At 43.7% G+C, this 18,850-nt stretch overlaps 1 protein-coding gene across 1 annotated transcript in view; it reads right to left on the bottom strand.

The window, feature by feature from the left end:
• Window positions 1–18,850, bottom strand: part of Fer1l6 (fer-1 like family member 6) — a 145,513-nt gene that overhangs the window by 101,264 nt on the left and 25,399 nt on the right. Inside the window, exons 7-12 of the mRNA XM_004661353.2 lie at window positions 16,742–16,898; window positions 13,300–13,486; window positions 11,928–12,120; window positions 6,314–6,666; window positions 2,908–3,016; window positions 1,943–2,120 (exon numbers count right to left, since the gene is read on the bottom strand). Coding sequence (XP_004661410.2) covers window positions 1,943–2,120; window positions 2,908–3,016; window positions 6,314–6,666; window positions 11,928–12,120; window positions 13,300–13,486; window positions 16,742–16,898 — 1,177 coding nt within the window. The remainder of the gene's footprint in view (window positions 1–1,942; window positions 2,121–2,907; window positions 3,017–6,313; window positions 6,667–11,927; window positions 12,121–13,299; window positions 13,487–16,741; window positions 16,899–18,850) is intronic.

Below are 18,850 nucleotides of genomic sequence, written 5' to 3'. Positions count from 1 at the left end.
TCAATTCCCCAAGACCCATGTAAGCCAGATACACAAGGGGGCGGGGGGGGGTACACACATCTGGAGTTCATTTACAGTGGCTGGAGGCCCTGGCGTGCCCATTCTCTCTCTCTCCTCTCTCTCTCCATAAAATACTTTTTTAAAAAATCACTAGGCCATAAGTGCTGATGTTTAGAATTAAATGTACAAAGCTAGGCATGGTGGCGCATTCCTTAAATCCCCACACTCAAGAGGTACAGGGAGGAGTATCTCCATGAGTTTGAGGCCACCTCAAGATTACATAGTGAATTCTAGGGAATTCTAGGTAAGTCTGGGCAAGACCCTACCTCAGAAAACAAAACCAAACCAGACAACCAACCAAACAAAAAAGATACAAGAAAGACCCAAGAGCTAGACTTCACCTAATTGCATTTCTGACTGATTGTGGACAGGAATTAGAAAAGGAAAAAACAACAACAACAACAAAAATGACTATCTCCAGCTGTGAGACCAGTCCAGAGACAGAAGGCTAGGAAAGGGGAAAGTTATCTATGAAGACAGTGAGTCTGGTTAGTTACTTATCTGTCTTTTAAGAAAGAGGGTTGTCTGGGGCTGGAGAGATGGCTTAGCCGTTAAGCGCTTGCCTGTGAAGCCTAAGGACCCTGGTTCAAGGCTCATTTCCCCAGGACCCACGTTAGCCAGATGCACAAGGGGCGCACGCGTCTGGAGTTCATTTGCAGTGGCTGGAAGTCCTGGCGTGCCCATTCCCTCTCTATCCGTCTTTCTCTCCCTCTCTCTCTGTCACTTTCAAATAAATAAATAAAAATGAACAACAAAAAAATATTTTTAATTAAAAAAAAGAAAGAGGGTTGTCTGGATATAAAATAGAGTAGGGAGTTCTTGGTATCTTTACACTGATAAGCCACAAGTCAGTTCCATAGAAAGTGTCTAGATTAAGAAGAAGGGAGAGATTGAAAAACATCATTTGTGGTCTTGTAACCTCTCTTGATTGAATCTCCTCGCATGTAGCAGGGACAGTGTTACCAGAAGAGTCCAAAACCACCAGAGATTATGCAGCTACACAAGCCTCAGCAAGAGGAGACTCTCAGGATGCATTGCCTTCTGCCCATAAATCCCTTGATCACTGCTTGATCTTAAAAATAGTTCTATGATTTTTAAAAATACTTTTTATTTTTATTTATTTGACAGAGAAAGAGGGAGAAAGAGAGAGAGACAGAGAGAGAGGGAGAGAGAGAATGGGCACACCAGGGCCTCCAGCCACTGCAAACGAACTCCAGATGCATGTGCCCCCTTATGCATCTGGCTAATGTGGGTCCTGGGGAATCGAACCTGGGTCCTTTGGCTCTGCAGGCAAATGCCTTAGCCGCTAAGCCATCTCTCCAGCCCAAGTTCTATGATTTTTACTGCTCTTACAGACTGAAAAATTGCATGAATTGAAAATGTGTGAGGGAGCCTGTAGGTGCCCCAGCTGTTTTCTAAGATGGCCTTTTTCTGGTATCTGACAGTTATTCTTTGGTTTGAAAATTACTGTGGGAAAAATAGAAGCAGAAGTTTCCTGTTCAGAAGTCCCATCAAGCCAAGTGCATGCAGCAGCAAAGAACCTGCCTGATATGAAAACTGTTAAGAGCAATTTAGGTTGAAATTTAAACTCTCAACTCCTACTTTGTCACTTTGAAGTTAAGAATAAAAGAAGGCTTCGTATGTGATGATAACCATTGTCGCTATTCTGCCTTTAAATCAATTGCCTGGTTGCATCATTAACTTCCACTGTACTCAGGACTCAGTGAAGTAGTACTTAACAGGTTGCCCCATCTGTATTTTGTCCCTCTAACTGAGATAACATTTATGTTCTCGATTTTAGGGAACTGAGTGAAACATCCCTAGGTTTGGACAAAATCGCATCGTCAGAAGCCTAGGTTCTTCAGCCTACCATGACCCCTACCTGTTCCCTTCTGTCACCAGGGGCTTCTCCGGGGGAGTGGTGGATGCCATGGAAATGGCAGTGTCATGGGTCCCTTCTCCCTCATGAAGCAGAGGAACTGCATCTTCTTCAGCCAGCTCAGTTGACTTTTTCTTGCTCCCGTGATGGGACCCTCCATCAATAAGGTTCCCAAAATTACCTAAAGAAGCGGCAGTAAGGAGAGAGGCTGGGTTTCAGCAGGTGGAGTCAGTCAGCTTGGCACTGGGCATGCAGGATCTAAGTTCATATCTTACCATGACAAGCCAATCCACTCTCAGGATGAAGGAGGAAGAAACGAATGGTAGTTAACAAAGTACAAAGAAATATGGCTAATGGAGGCAGTGACCCATTGCCTTCATCTGAAATTCGATTTGTATTTCAGAAACCCCCACAAATTACAAATTAGATGACCTATGCAAATTATAAATTAGAACAGACAATTCATGAAAAGAGAACCCGTGGAAATTTGAAACAAAAAATGGTTGTAGCCAGTTTTTACATGTTAATGTATATATCCTACCAAAACTTGTAATGGACATGTTGATAAATCACACAGCACATATGTCATTTTGTGATCTGCCTTTTTCACTCACTAAACTATCATGAATAACTTTCCCAAACTGCTTCTCCTCTAAGAAAAGACTTCTTGTTTAACTAGCCAAAGACCATATCATATTTTAAAAAGTAAGAAGGGGATGAAAGGGAGGAAGGAAGGGAATAAAGAACAGGGCAGTTCATATATATATTATATTATATCATATCATATCATATCATATCATATCATATCATATCATATCATATTATATTTATATATAATGAATAGATAGCCCATTAGTCATATTGGTGTCATTGATATTTTCATTTTCCCATCTGATCTCTAATTTTTCTTTTTTTAAAGTTATTTATTTTCACGCGGGGGGGGGGGCACTTCACTTGTCTATACTCACCAATTGACACTTCAAAGCTGATGGGCTTGTCGCCAATCTTCCGGTCAATCATGGTAGCCTCAAAAAATGCTCCAAAGAGTAAAAATTCTTCATATTTTTCTGGTATAATCTAAAAAGAGGAAGAAATTACTAGACATAATTGACTTTCTTTTCTCACCAGGAAGCTAAATTAGTGATGCTAACCTGGTCCAGCATAATTGATAAGTGTCTGAGTCTCTATTTCATCCCCAAATGCCATGCCTTCCCACTAATCAGACAGGCAGAAATCACAGCCAGCAAACTGCAAATACAAACCCAGATACTTGTGCAGAATGGCACAGGCTTACCCTTCTGAGCTGCTAGCTAACATGAACAATCGTCTCTCTTGCCCAAAGGTGACCTTGTTATTTTCCTAAGACACTGCTTGGGAAGACCCTCCACTGACCAGGCGTCTATAAACAGAAGACCAAAGACTAGATGATGAATCACAGCATTAAACTCTTCCATATGAGCAAAACTGAACAGCGCCTGCTGTGTGCTCACAAAATCATGTTGTGTGTTCTTTATAACAACGTGAACCATTCGCATTTTACAGATTAGGAAACTGAAGGAATTGAAGCTTGAGGCTGTTGAGTAACTCCTCCAAGGGATCTGACCACAGACCCCATGCAACATGTGCTGACCCCCAGACAAAGTTTACTTCCTGAAACAGCAAGCAGGTCAAGGGGGTGAAGGGTTGGGCATGCCCAAAGCATCAGTGGTCTGTAGGCATCCAGGGTGCTGCATTCACCACTGTTGCTGCTGTGAGGGGTCCACTCACCCAAGAATCACAAATGCTTTCATCTTTTAAAAGACCTGCTAGAGCTGGAGAGATGGCTTAGTGGTTAAGGCACATGCCTGCAAAGCCTAAGGACCCAGGTTCAATTCTCCAGGTCCCATGTAAGCCAGATGCACAGGGTGGCACATGCATCTGGAGTTCATTTTCAGTGGCTAGAGGCCCTGGCATGTCCATTTTCTCTCTCCCATAAATGAATAAATAAAAGTAAAATTAAAAAATAATTTTAAAAAAGACCTACTGGTTCATCCACTCCAGTTTCCACCTTTTACCTCAATAAACTAAAGCTCAGAAAAACTAAGGGGCTTCCCAAGGTCACATGACATTTAAAATTTTTTTTGTTTATTTTTTAAATATTTATTTGAGAGGGACAGACAGAGAGAAAAAGGCAGATAGAGAGAGAATGGGTGCGCCAGAGCCTCCCAGCTACTTCAGACAAACTCCAGATGTGTGCGCCTCCTTATGCATCTGGCTAACGTGGGTCCTGGGGAATCGAGCCTCGAACCGGGGTCCTTCGGCTTCACAGGCAAGCACTTAACCGCTAAGCCATCTCTCCAGCCCTCACATGACATTTTAAAGTCAGCTAAGACTCAGGACCTGGTCTCCACTCAGGCTGCTCCATTAAGGAGCCTACAAATACCCAGAGGACAAGACCATGACAAGTCATAAGACAGGAGCAATTGCAAGATAGTATTATTCCATCATTTGAAAATGATTCTTATTGACATGGAACAGGGAGATGAATCAGGGACTAGGCATTGCTGGGGCATGTTGACCCAGTATCACATCTTTGAGAGAAGAGCTGATATGAGCTGAAGGCATACAGTCTGGGCTCACTGGTTTTGAAGCTGGGTTAGTTCCATTCTGCAGGGAAAGCAGAAGGTTGATCTAAAGAAACAAAGCAAAATTGTGGCCCTGGGGATCTAGAGCTCCATTTGAACAAGAGTCCCGAACCAAGTCCCTCAGAGAACCCAAAGGGTTTCAGCTTCCTAGGAGAGATGTGACCCCCTCCTTCCATGGGAGCTGCTCATGGTGGTGGAAAACCCAATTTTTTTTTTTTTTTTCCCTGAGGTAGGGTCTTGCTCTAGTCCAAACTGACTTGGAATTCATTACGTAGTCTCAGAGTAGCCTTGAACTCACAGAGATCCTCCTACCTCTGCCTCCCAAGTGCTGGGATTAAAGGTGTGTGCCACCACTCCTGGCTCTCCCAGGGAGCGTTTCATGTTGACTAGAAAACATGGGACAGGGTGAGGGCTCAGTGTAGGAGCTTAGTGATGTGACATCCACTGGCAATGAACCAGTCTCTTATCTCACCTTCTCGGGGCTGAGTGTGCTCTCTGGGAGGAGAGTAAAAAGCAGACACTTGAGGGGAAAGTAGACCGTGAGACCTCAACAAGGGATGGAAGGTATCAGAATCAATCAAGTGGACCCACCAGCTGATGGACTTTGGGCAGATTGCATCCATTCTCTGGCTGTCACTTTCCCTAGCTGTGACAACAGCACTGTAACAGGGCTTACAGTGTATCATTTCTTGGAATACTTACTAAAAAGTAGACATAAACTCCATAAACACTAAATATCCCATTAAGTATTTCAACAGGTTGGAGTTGATGCTAATATTATTCTACGCATCCATCAAGGTCCAACTCAAAGGGCTCTCTCTTCTAGAATCATACCTTAACCTGGAAAAATAATGGTCAGCAGTGTGCGCTGAGCTCTCCTTATCATCTGATATGACATTAAGAATTTTACATACATTATGTTATGGCTTATGTGATCTCAAAGCTACACAAGGGAAGGAAGTATTTGTATTGTATCCTTAGAAATAAGGACACCGTGGTCCACCGAGAAAAATGAGCTATCCAAAGTCACTCAACAAAACTGAGATTTATTGTGCATTTTGTACCAGCACTGAGCACTTTGCTTGCACTAATTCATTTAATCCATGCAATATGAGGTTGTTTTAGGAAATGAGACAAATTTCTGGGCATGTCGGTGAGGATGTTACCCTTTCTGCTTCCCAATGACACATGCAATGTGGCCAGCTGCCTCACACTGCTACCACGATGGACTGAATCTTCAAATTCTGACCCAAGATAAACCTTCTATTCTTGTTTTCTTATTTATTTATTTACTTGAGAAAGAAAGGCAGCTATAAAGAGAGAGAGACAGAGAGAAAATGGGTGTGCCAAGATCTCTAGCTATTGCAAATGAACTCCAAATGTGTGAGCCACCTTGTGCATCTGGCTCACATGGATCCTGGGGAATAGAACCTGGGTCCTCTGATGTCACAGGCAAGGGCCTTAACCACTAAGCAATCTCTCCAGCCCTGTTATTGTTTCTTTTGTTAGGCATTTGTCACAAGAAAAATAACTAAGACAGAGGATAAGTTATCTGCCCAAATATTCAAACAGAAGCAGAGCTTCTCCCAGGACTAAACAGTGACCTGTTTAGTGACTAAACAGTGCCATGTTTCCATATTTCCGAGGAGGGTGAGATGTGGAGGCAAAGATCTTGTGGGCACTGTGGCAGGTGAGGTCTCTGGCCTGGGCTGCCCTAGGGTCAGGTACCAGGGAGCATGCTCAGACCTACCTCTGGGGGGACATCAAAAGATTCCACCTCAGCCTCTGTGGAGTTGGTTTTGTCGGAAGCCTGCTGGGGTTTCCCATCATCGGCCTTTTCAGTCTTATCCTTACTTGAGCCTTTGGAGGACTTGGAGTCTTTGTCCTTGGACGAAAACTTCAGCTCCTTCAGGGCCTTGGAAAATTTAGACTCTTGGGCCCCACCAGAGAGGATTTCCACAGCAATTTCGACCAAGATTCGGCCCCTGAAGGACACACCTTCCCCAAAGCCCTCATTCAATTCCTGGTAGTCGTCCATCAGACTGTGGTTCCTGGGAGAGCCATACAGGTTAACCCAGGCAGGGCCGAATGTGGGGAGAAAGCCTAGAGAAATTCCAACAGTCAGATATTGGGCTACATTTTAAAGTTTACCATGCTTTACCAAACTTGCTTTAGGAAACTTGTATACACTCATGGAAAAAATATAGAAAGAAGCTGGGCGTGGTGGTGCACGCCTTTAATCCCAGCACTCGGGAGTCAGAGGTAGGAGGATCACCATGAGTTCAAGGCCACCCCGAGACTACATAGTGAATTCCAGGTCAGCCTGGGCTAGAGTGAGACCCAACCTCGACAAACCAATATATATAAAATTTATTATTTGAGAAAGAGGGAGAGAGAAGGAGAGAGAGAGAATGGGCCCTCCAGGGCCTCCAGCCACTGCAGAAGAACTCCAAATGCATATGTTCCCTTGTGCATATGGTTTACACGGGTCCTGGAGAGTAGAACCAGGATCCTTTGGCTTTGCAAGCAAACGCCTTAACCACCAAGCCATCTGTCCAGCCCCTATGGCAATAGTTTAAAGGAATGTAAGCAAATTTTTAATGTGATCACATCTCTTAAGACCACTGTGGCTATTCTACAAAGGGGTGTGATACAGGTGTGGGAAACTGGTTCAGGGACCATTCCAACATCAAAACTGAAGCTACTGCTCTTGGACTAGGGTAAGGTGTTAGAGATCGAGAGGTATTTTCTAAATATAGAACTAAAAAAGACCTGGTGATTTAAATGTATCCCTGGCATCAGTGTCTGCCCTTCTTAATATGTGGCACCTGAGAAAACACATGCTGTCTATGAGACATTTCTTTTGCAGTGCAGGGGGATGAAATCCAGGCTCTTTCCCATTCTAGGAAAGTATTCCTCCAGTCCCATGATATTTCTTCATGACAGGCAATACAGTGTGAAGACAGACTAAAGAAGTCTGAAGACAGACTGCCTGGGTTTAGTCCCAGCTTTGAGATTTGGCAAGTATGTGAGCTTAGGCAAGTTTCTTCCCTACCCTATGCCTCTGTTTCTTCCTCTGGAGACAATGGTATTAGTACCTATCTCACCTATCAAGATTAAAAAGATGATATCTATAGGGCGTGGTGGTGCACGCCTTTAATCCCAGCACTCGGGAGGCAGACGTAGGAGGATCACCATGAGTTCGAGGCCACCCTGAGGCTACATAGTATATTCCAGGTCAGCCTAAGCTAGAGTAAAACCCTACCTCGAAAAACCAAACTAAAACAACAACAACCAAAAAAGATAATACCTATTAAGCACTTTACACAGGCCCTTAGAAAGTACTCAAGTATATCGGCCATTATTATGAATAAATAAAACATAATTTGCTTAACAACTCCCTCATACTTTCATCATTAGATGTTTTCATATATATCAGTATTAATAAGAACTTTCTATTATTTGAATGCATCCTTTCCTCTGACCCAGACTTCCATAGCTTGAATTCTATTCCTAAGATTCTGCTCTCCTTTGAGTAAACTTAAAGAAGCAGGAAAATGGTGTTAAAAGGAATATGACGTACTTTATGGTCCCTGATGCCTACTTCTAGAACACTAACATATATCTTTCTGAACATCAGCAGGATGCTTCAGAAAAGCTGTGAATAAAACATGTTTGCATCTAGTTGAGGAAAGTGTGTAGATGGATGAGTGTGTGCTCTGTATAAAGTGGTGAGCACTGCCACACTACGAACAAATACACAACATCCATCAAGGCCTTCCTTTGCTGTCACTCCATGAGGGGCATAAATGTGAGTGAGTTAGGGGCTGGGAAGATGCTTCAGTGGGTAATAGGTTTGCCGTGTAAGCACAAGGGCCTGAATCCCTAGCATTCAAGTGAAACTCGGTACGGTGGTATACGCCTGCCATCCCCAGTGCTGGGGAGCCAGAGACAGAAGGATCCCTGGGACTTGCTGGCTAGCTGGACTAGCCAAATCAGTGAGCATGATCAGTGAGAGACCCTGTGTCAACAAATAGATCTCACAGTGAGCTCTGGGTTCAGTCAGAGACCTTGTCTTAAAAAAGGAAAGGGGTGGGCTGGAGAGATGGCTTAGTGGTTAAGCGCTTGCCTGTGAGGACCCCGGTTCGAGGCTCGATTCCCCAGGACCCACGTTCACCAGATGCACAAGGGGGTGCATGCATCTGGAGTTCCTTTACTGTGGCTGGAGGCCCTGGCGCGCCCATTCTCTCTCTCTCTCTCTGTCTCTCTCTCTGTCTGTCGCTCTCAAATAAATAAACAAAAAAAAAATATAAAGAAAAGTAAAATGGAGTATGCATTGTGGGAGCAGCGGTGCACTTTACTTTTGAATATCTGCAACCCCAATGAGGGGGGTCCCCAACAGAATAGGTGCAGGGATGAGGGAAAGGAGAGTATGAATACATGATATATCCATACAAAATATGTTGTTAATAATAATAATAAACAAAACAAAAAGTAAAGTGGAGAGCAATTGAGGAAGACACCTGATGTCAAACTCTGACCTTCACATACATGTGTACCCACACACACAGGTATCCCCACATCCACATGAACATTCATGCACATACACATCCAAAAACGTGTAAGTATTATTTTTTGCTCGTGAAAAACATTTAGCCTTATTGAGAGAAAAATGATATAATATAGTAATCTGTGCTCATGTGACATGCTAAAAGATACATTTATTGCATATTATATGTATAAATATATGCTTATATTTGAGCAGGCATTGTATGTACATGTATGGGTGCATGTGATATATTTGTCAGTTAAAATAACTTTTCAAGCTGCAGAATATACATTCTTTTCAGCAGCACATGGAACATTCTCTAAAATAGACCATATATTAGGACACAAAGCAAATCTTAACAAATTCAGGAAAATTGAAATAATTCCTTGCATTCTATCTGACCACAATGGAATTAAACTACAAATCAGTAGCAAGAAAGGCTATAGAGCATACACAAAATCATGGAAACTAAACAATACACTACTAAATGATGAGTGGGTCAATGAAGAAATCAAAAAGGAAATCAAAAAATTTATAGAGTCAAATGATAATGAGAACACAACATACCAAAATCTCTGGGACACAATGAAGGCAGTTCTAAGAGGTAAATTTATAGCCTTGAGTGCCTATATTAAGAAATTAGAAAGGTCGCAAGTAAACGACCTAATGCTTCACCTTAAAGCCTTGGAAAAAGAAGAAGAAGGCAAACCAAAAATCAGTAGACGGGAAGAAATAATAAAGATTAGGGCAGAAATTAATGAAATAGAAACAAAAAGAACAATCCAAAGAATTAATGAAACAAAGAGTTGGTTCTTTGAAAGGATAAACAAGATTGATAAACCCTTAGAAAATCTGACCAAAAGAAAGAGAGAAGAGACACAAATTAATAAAATCAGAGATGAACAAGGTAACATCACAACAGATTCCAGAGAAATTCAAAAAATTATAGGGACATACTATAAAAGCATATACTCCACAAAGTATGAAAATCTGAAAGAAATGGATGATTTCCTTGATCTATATGACCTACCTAAATTAAATCAAAATGAGATTAATCACTTAAATAGACCTACAACAAACATGGAGATCCGAACAGTTATCAATAATCTCCAAACTAAAAAAAGCCCAGGCCCGGACGGATTCACTGCTGAATTTTACCAGACTTTTAAGGAAGAGCTAACACCATTGCTTCTTAAGCTTTTCCAGGAAATAGAAAAAGAAGGAATTCTACCAAACTCCTTCTATGAGGCCAGCATCACCCTGATACCAAAACCAGGCAAAGATAGAACAAAAAAAGAAAATTACAGACCAATCTCCCTCATGAACATAGATGCAAAAATTCTCAACAAAATATTGGCAAACAGAATACAAGAGTACATCAAAAAGATCATTCACCCTGACCAAGTAGGCTTTATCCCAGAGATGCAGGGATGGTTCAACATACGCAAATCTATAAATGTAATACATTACATAAACGGGTTGAAGGACAAAAATCACATGATCATCTCATTAGATGCAGAGAAAGCATGTGACAAAATCCAACATCCCTTCATGATAAAAGTCCTACAGAGACTGGGAATAGAAGGAACATATCTCAATATAATAAAGGCTATTTATGACAAGCCTACAGCCAACATATTACTAAATGGGGAAAAACTGGAAGCTTTTCCACTAAAATCAGGAACAAGACAAGGGTGTCCACTGTCCCCACTTCTATTTAATATAGTTTTGGAAGTCTTGGCCATAGCAATAAGGCAAGAGACACACATAAAAGGGATACAAATTGGAAAGGAAGAAATCAAGTTATCACTATTTGCAGATGACATGATTCTATACATAAAGGACCCTAAAGAGTCTACTAGCAAGCTGTTAGAGCTGATCAAAACCTACAGCAATGTAGCAGGATACAAAATAAATACACAGAAATCAGTAGCCTTCATATATGCTAACAACAAACACACAGAGGATGAAATCAGAGAATCACTCCCATTCACAATTGCATCAAAAAAAATAAAATACCTTGGAATAAACCTAACCAAGGAAGTAAAGAATCTCTACAATGAGAACTTTAAAACACTCAAGCGAGAAATTGCAGAAGACACTAGAAAGTGGAGAAACATCCCTTGTTCCTGGATTGGAAGAATCAATATTGTGAAAATGGCAATCTTACCTAAAGCAATCTACACATTTAATGCAATCCCTATCAAAATTCCAAAGGCTTTCTTCATGGAAATAGAAAATAACTTTTCAGTGCAGAGAAAACTTGCCCGGAATTTAAAGGGGAATGACATTGGGAGTTCTCACCTATAGATTGGGATTTTACAAATAAGGAGCCTTACATTGAGTGGAAGTTCTTTCCCTGCCTACCACCTGGAATTGCCTGGAGTCCTCCTGACTTACTGTGTTCATGGTCACACACCACTCCCTGCCCTCAGGTTTCCATGCCATTGGTTGGGAACATAATTTTGGGGGGTGATAGGGGTATCATTTAAACATGCAAAACCCGTTCATAGCCTATAAGCCATACAAAAATACATAACAGGCTATATTTGGCCTACAGACCTTAGTTTACCAACCTCTGATTTAATCGAAACTCATTTTTTATGAGAACAATGACATACCATAGATATGTAACAATATTCATGGAAGGCCTGGGACCCGAGCCTGGTTCTAGCTACTGACAACACAGGCCACGGACCACGCAGCAGCATGGAAGGTACTAACACATGCCTGCCCGACCTTCTCTCTTTAAAGATGAGGACCTGCTAGCTGTCATTTTGAGGTCTCTTCCCAAGATGGACATGGCAAGGTCTACCTTTATCTCCATCCTGCTCATTGGAGATTTTCTTCAGGTCGATGAAGTGGGTCGCCAGAGCTACGTCATTCATGCTGCCTTCATCCCAAACCTGGATTTTCACCCTCCGGCACAAGGGAGGAAACATTTCCTTGAAGACCACCTGTTCATGCCACACGGGATCAGCACAGTTCTTCTGCACAGAGGTTCGCCCCTAAACACACAGCCAGGAAAGTGTGAGCTGTGGACGCATGTGACTAAAGCAAATCTCCAACTCACCCTCTGGTATAGAGCAAGCTGTCAAACATAGCACTTGCTTCCCCCTGACACCCTTCAAAAGCCATTGCACGCAGTGGACAGTACTGGATCGACTCTATGCTAGATGTTACGCTGGTTACCTGGGACAGAGGTGAGTGACTCCTTTGGAAAGTTAAATTCTGCACATCAGAGTTGGGGTGAAGCAAAAAGGTGTTGCCCCACACATCGGCAGGACAGCAGCGGACATAGTGAGCCTCTGGGCTCATGCCCTGTGAGTGTGACCTCAGGTGAATCTATTGCACTTGGAACCTCAGTTTCCTTGTCATAAAATGGAGATGATGTCCTGTACATTCTCCAAGGTCAGCCCAAGTCAGAAATACCCCCGCATCCACCCCGTGCAGGTTAGATACAGAGTTTGTTGGCGGAAATGATGTGTTACTCAAAAAGTCTAGGAAGGCAAGAGCGTGCTCTGCCCCTGAACTTGGGACCTGTTTCTTCCAGTGACTCTTCAAGACAGAACAGAGGTGTCCAGGGTTATGTTGGACAAGAACTACCTGGTACCTGTGAAACACATTGGGAAGTGGTGATAGTTCTTTCAGGGTCTGAAGCTGGGTAATCTCCAAGTTAACTAGCCAAGTAAAGAAATATGTCTAGGGCTGGAGAGATGGCTTAGCAGTTAAGGTGTTTGCCTGCAAAGCCAAAGAACCACAGTTCAATTCCCCATTACCCACGTAAGCCAGACACAGAAGGTGGCATATGCATCTGGAGTCCATTCGCAGTGGCTGGAAGACCTGGCGTGCCCATTCTCTCTCTCTCTCTCTTTCGCTCTCTCTCTCTCTCTCTGCCTCTTTATCTCTCGCTCTCTCAAATAAAATTAATTAATTAATTAAATTTTTAAAAAAGAAATATGTCTGGCTACCTAGTTCATAAACACAACCCATCCACCTATAGCTCCTTTCCATTATTTCCCATGAAGAGTGTGTGCTGAACCCTCCCCTACGTTCCTGCCACCATACTCCTTGCCGTTTTATAAAAGGCTGTCTTTCATAGCACGTTTAACTTGATTTCACTAGATTATGAATGTTTTGGATAGAGAGCCAGGACCTGCCACTGTTGGTAGCAATGAATTCCTCACCATCTGCCCAGCAAAGGACACCTCCACAAAGGGATCCACGAGATCCTTACTGTCACCCACAAATGCTTTGGTGACATTCGCCATAATGCTGGAGTTCATTTTGGGCAACCCTTCTGCTCTGTAGAGTCTCACATAAAATCTGGCCCAGGGCCTCTCTGATGGAAATCCTTGGGGAATCAAAAGGTTCCTAGAGAGGGGAAAAGAAAGACCATAAACATGTTGATCACTTGAAAGAACAAAAAAGGTAGAAGTGGTTTGGAGGCAGAGAGAAGGATCTGGATGTCTAAGGCTAAGATGTGTCATTAAAATGAGTTTCCTACAACCAACCTGACAAGGCGTACACATATCTGTGCTAGACTAGGTGGGTAACCAATGGCCCTGTGATTGGCTATGAGATCTACTCAGTGGAAAGGAGCTCATAACTGGAACTAGGAATCAAGTCAGAACCCTATGGAAGCCAAGATAATGGACTCCGGTCAGAAGGTCTCGCTAGCCAGGGTCCCAAAGTGAGGCTACACCCATCAAATCTCTCTAAATTAACAATGCTTATCCATTTTAGCCTATCCTGATCTCACTCTCCATTGGAGAATCTGTTTTTCTTTTTCAGGAAGCAGCGAGAACCAAGGACAACTATAATCTGCCAACAAGACAAGAATAGATAGCCGATTCCCTGGGAGGAGATGAACCTTCCTCATACAGCAGCCAGAGCCCAGGTGAAACCACAGAAGAACTGGGGAAACGAGCAAGGATGCTGCTTCCACGGTGAGCCTGACTCCAGGATCAGGGTGATGGAGACAGACACTGAGGATACTCGAAACTTGCTAACACAGAAATATGCTGAGAACTCAATACTAAAGTACATGTGGCAGTTTGATTCAGGTGTCCCTCATAAACTTAGGTATTATGAATGCTAGGTTTCCAGCCGATGGAGATTTGGGAATTAACACCTCCTGGAGGCAGTGTATTGTTGGGGGCGGGCTTATGAGTGTCATAGCCAGTTTCCTCTTGCCAGTATTTGGCACACTCTCCTGTTGCTGTTGTCCACCTGATATTGACTAAGAGGCGATGTCCATCCCTGCCATCATGGAGCTTCCGCTCAAGTCTGTACTCCAAAGTAAATCTTTTTTCCCCCACAAGCTGCTCTTGGTTGGGTGATTTCTGCCAGCAATGCAAACCTGACTGCTACAGTAAAGTTGATACCAGAGGAGTGGGATTGATGCTAGGCATCTGAGTGTGTGGCTTTGGCCTTTTGGAGCTGATTTTGGAGAGGATGGTGGAAGGACTTGAAACCTTGGCCTAAGAGCTCCCTGCAGAGCTATAAGTACAGCTTGATGGACTATTCTGGTCAGAGTTGAAAGATTTAATGCAGTAAAAACTAAGGACTATGAGGTTTGGCTTATGAGCATGAGAAAAACATTGCTTGGACTGGGCTAGAAGCAGATTGTGTGAGAGGCTTGCTGTGTCCTGAGAACGTGTACAGGACTGGTTTACATAGAAGCAGAGTGGTGTGGGAATAGGGATAAGGCACAGAAATGAAATCACTGGGTTGAAACCTCTGCCCATTCGGCTGCAATTGTATGAGAGATTAGTACCTTTGAGATTTGGGCAGCTGACCTACGTTAGAACAGCAAGAGTATAGACTCTTTAGAAGGGGCTCGAATGCTCAAGGAGTGTCCTGTTCTTCAAGGTCTGCTTTATTCTCCCCTGGATTAACAAATTGACACCAAACCTGGTACTATGGAGTATAAGAAATGCAGGAAAGAAAGGGTCATTGAGTTTGCAACACAGTCTTGTGTTTTGGAAATGGCCATGGGCAGTGTGAAGCAAGTTTGCTGGATGCCTGCATGGAGACCCCATGGGGCCTTGAGGATGAACCGTGGGTTGCCGTGGAGACCCAGTGGAGATGACAGGACCATGAGACGGCTGCTAAGGAAAGCTGCCAGCCCTAGATGAAGATTTCCAAGACTGTGAGTAGCCTAGCTGGAGGGGCGGAATTGGAATACCAGAGACTTGTTGCTGGTTAGAATTATCGAACTTGGAGATTTGTCACTGACTAGAGTTGTTGGACTTGAAACTACAGAGTTTGATGTTTGCCCTGTACTGGTTGAATATATATACATATTGCTGTGCCCAATGCCATCTTTTGCAGAGTGAATGTTTATTCTGTGCCATCAGGGTTTTTGAGGGGACTCTTTGGTATTATGGCTCACTCTCAGACAATGGGGGTGTTTTAACATCATTGGGACTGATAAAACCTTATGGGGACCTTAAAAAAATGGACTGAATACATTGCATTTTACATTATGGATGATTATCAAGTTATGGGGGCCAGGGGTGGAGTGTGGTGGTTTGATTGAGGTGTCTTCCATAAACTTATGTGTTCTGCATGCTGGGTTTCTAGCTGATGGAGATTTGGGAATTAACACCTCCAGGAGGTGGTGTATTGTTGAGAGCGGGCTTATGGGCGTTATAGACAGTTTCCCCTGGCCAGTGTTTGGCATACTCTCCTGCTGCTGTTGTCCACCTGATGTTGGCCAGGAGGTGATGTCCACCCTCTGCTCATGCCATCATTTTCCCCTGCCATCATGGAGCTTCCCCTCAAGTCTGTACGCCCAAAGAAACCTTCCCCCGACCAAACTGCTCTTGGTCAGGTGTTTTCTGCCAGCAATGCAAACATGACAGAAACAGTAGACTTCAAGCATGCCCACCAAGGCTCAGGAAGTTTGCAGAAGAGAGGGCAGAAGGAACGTAAAGGCCACAGGGAGGGAGGGAAGATCCAGAGACATAGCCCTGCCCACAAGGACAGACTGCTGCTCTCACAACTCCTAACCGACAGCCACACGGCGAATACCAGAAATCCCACTGAGGACAGCCCTCAATGAAGTGGGGTCAGGAAAACGATGGCCCCACTATATGATGTGTCCACATACAGTGTTTACTTAATAAAAATAAATTAAAAACTAATATTTTTTTAAAGTTTAGAACAATGAGTCTTTTTCCTCATATAAGTGATACAAAGGGTATAAGCTTAGGGAATACAAACTCATCCAAGTCCTAGAATTGTAACATAGACACTGTCTCCCACTCGGTCCTTTAAAAAGGCGCCTTCATCTCTTCTTGTGTCACAGACCAGTTGGCTGAAAATGATCCTTCAAGGAAAAAATAAGCTACAGGCAGATAAATCCGATAAGCTCAGAAATGGCTGGCGTAGAACGGCCCGTTATAGGGAAAGAGGCTATTCTTGTCCTAGTAGCTGAGCCCCCAGGGGAGAGCCATGCCTCTGAGGAGACACATCCAGGTGTCTTGACCCAGAAGAGTCTCAGGTGGACGAGCCATGAACTTGACAATTCCCTCTGGCCCAGAAGGAAAGGAGGGAGGAAAGGTAGACATAAAACTGGGAAGTCCCATTTCTCTTGTCTGGCCCTGGATGGATCTGTCTTACTTTTCTATTTGCTCCTCAGCGTCAGTGGTTTTGGGGTTGGTCTTCAAGACGTCACCTTTCCCGATCACGCTGATGTCACACTTCACGTAGCCCTTGGTGCCTGTCCTGATGTCGCCGGGGTCTGTGAGCAGTGCCCACTTGTCGCAGAACTGATGGCCTGTAAAGGCAATGGGATAGCTCACGTCCTTTGTGCGTGGCCCCAGGCGGCTCCCCAACCCCTATGCCCGGGGCTCCCGAACTTCCTGCTGCTCAGAGCATTGGCTCTTCTTGGTCATTCCCAGGCCTCGGGCTGCTTCCCTCTCATCCCTCTCCTCTTCCCCGCTGTTTCTAGTCTAGTTCTCTGACTTATCCTCCAACTGACCCTAGATATTTGGGAAACCTTCAATTAATGAACTGCCTAGGCAGGCTTCTAGCTTTGACCAGAGCAGATTTCAAAATTGCTTACTTCTAGCTTAGGCTTCTAGCGTCTCTTTACAAAAGTATTAGACCTGAAGGGCTGGAGAGATAGCTCAGTGGTTAAAGTTGCTTGCCTGCAGTCTGAAGGGCCTGGTTCAATTCCCCAGTACCTACTGAAGCCAGCTGCACAAAGTGGTGCATGCATCTGGAGCTCATTCGCAGCAGCAAGAGGCCTTGGCATGACATTTTACTCTCTCTCTCTTTCCTTGCAATTAAGTAAATAAAAATAAAAATAAATCATTAGGGCTAACTATGCTGGGAACACATTTTGGAGTGACATCAGATACTAAGAGAACCGAGCTGCCACTGCTGTTTTACTAGTGGCCATGAGTCTCCTGGTCTTCCGGACTCAAGGCATTGCATCCAAGTCACTGCTCTCAGTCACACTTACTACCTGGAATTATGAGTTCAAGTGAATGAAAATCATTACAGAGGAGCAAGGATCTTCCAGGCTATGGTCTGTGTCTGTTGCCAGCTATGTTTCTCTTCCTTTTCCTTTTTAATATATTTTATTTATTTGAGAGAGAGAAAGGGGGAGAGACAGAGGGTGGGAGGGAGAGAATGAGCACGCCAGGGCTTCCAGCCACTGCAAACGAACTCCAGACGCATGCACCCCTGTGCATCTGGCTTACGTGGGTCCTAGAGAGTTGAACCGGGATCCCTTGGCTTTGCAGGCAAATGCCTTAACTACTAAGCCATCTCTCTAGCCCATGTTTCTTTTTTTAAATTTTTTTTTCTAATTTTTATTTATTTATTTGAGCAAGAGATAGGGGCAAATAGAGAGAGAAAATGGCACGCCAGGACCTTCAGCTGCTGCAAACAAACTCCAGATGCATATGCCATCTTGTGTATCTGGCTTATGTGGGTTCTGGGGAATTGAACCTGGGTCCTTTGGCTTTGCAGGCAAGCACCTTAGCCACTAACCCATCTCTCCAACCTCAGCTCTGTTTCTTATGAGCTATTAAGCCTGGGCCTCACACCCTATACTGTCCTACCTAGTTGCGCTTTCCTATAAGTCAGGGATAGTGATACCATGATATGAAATGATAGAGTCATTATAATGTACGAGGCTCTCTACTAGGCACTGATATACCTTGATTAACTTAATCCTCCCAAAACCTACCATTAAAGTGTTAATTTATGATTTCTATGGGTGGGCAACAGAGGCTCCAAGAAGTGAAATCTTTTGTCGGAAGTTACAGATCTGGGAATGGCAGAGTGGAATGTAAATTAAAGCACTCTCTGGGCCTGATGGCACAAGCCTGTAATGCAGCTACCTAGGAAACTGAAGCACGAGGGTCTCACAATAAAAAGATTGAGGGCTGGAGAGATGGCTTAGCGGTTAAGCGCTTGCCTGTGAAGCCTAAGGACCCTGGTTCGAGGCTCGGTTCCCCAGGTCCCACGTTAGCCAGATGCACAAGGGGCGCACGCATCTGGAGTTCGTTTGCAGAGGCTGGAAGCCCTGGCGCACCCATTCTCTCTCTCTCCATCTATCTGTCTTTCTCTCTGTGTCTGTCGCTCTCAAATAAATAAATAAATAAATAATTAAAAAAAAAAAGATTGAGGACAGGGCTGGAGAGATGGCTTAGTGGTTAAGCGCTTGCCTGTGAAGCCTAAGGACCCCAGTTCGAGGCTCGGTTCCCCAGGTCCCAC

Source organism: Jaculus jaculus, chromosome 2, assembly GCF_020740685.1.
Source record: "Jaculus jaculus isolate mJacJac1 chromosome 2, mJacJac1.mat.Y.cur, whole genome shotgun sequence".
Lineage (NCBI taxonomy): Eukaryota > Metazoa > Chordata > Mammalia > Rodentia > Dipodidae > Jaculus > Jaculus jaculus.
Note: the sequence above shows the minus strand (reverse complement) of the source record. Positions and strands in the feature narration are given on the sequence as shown.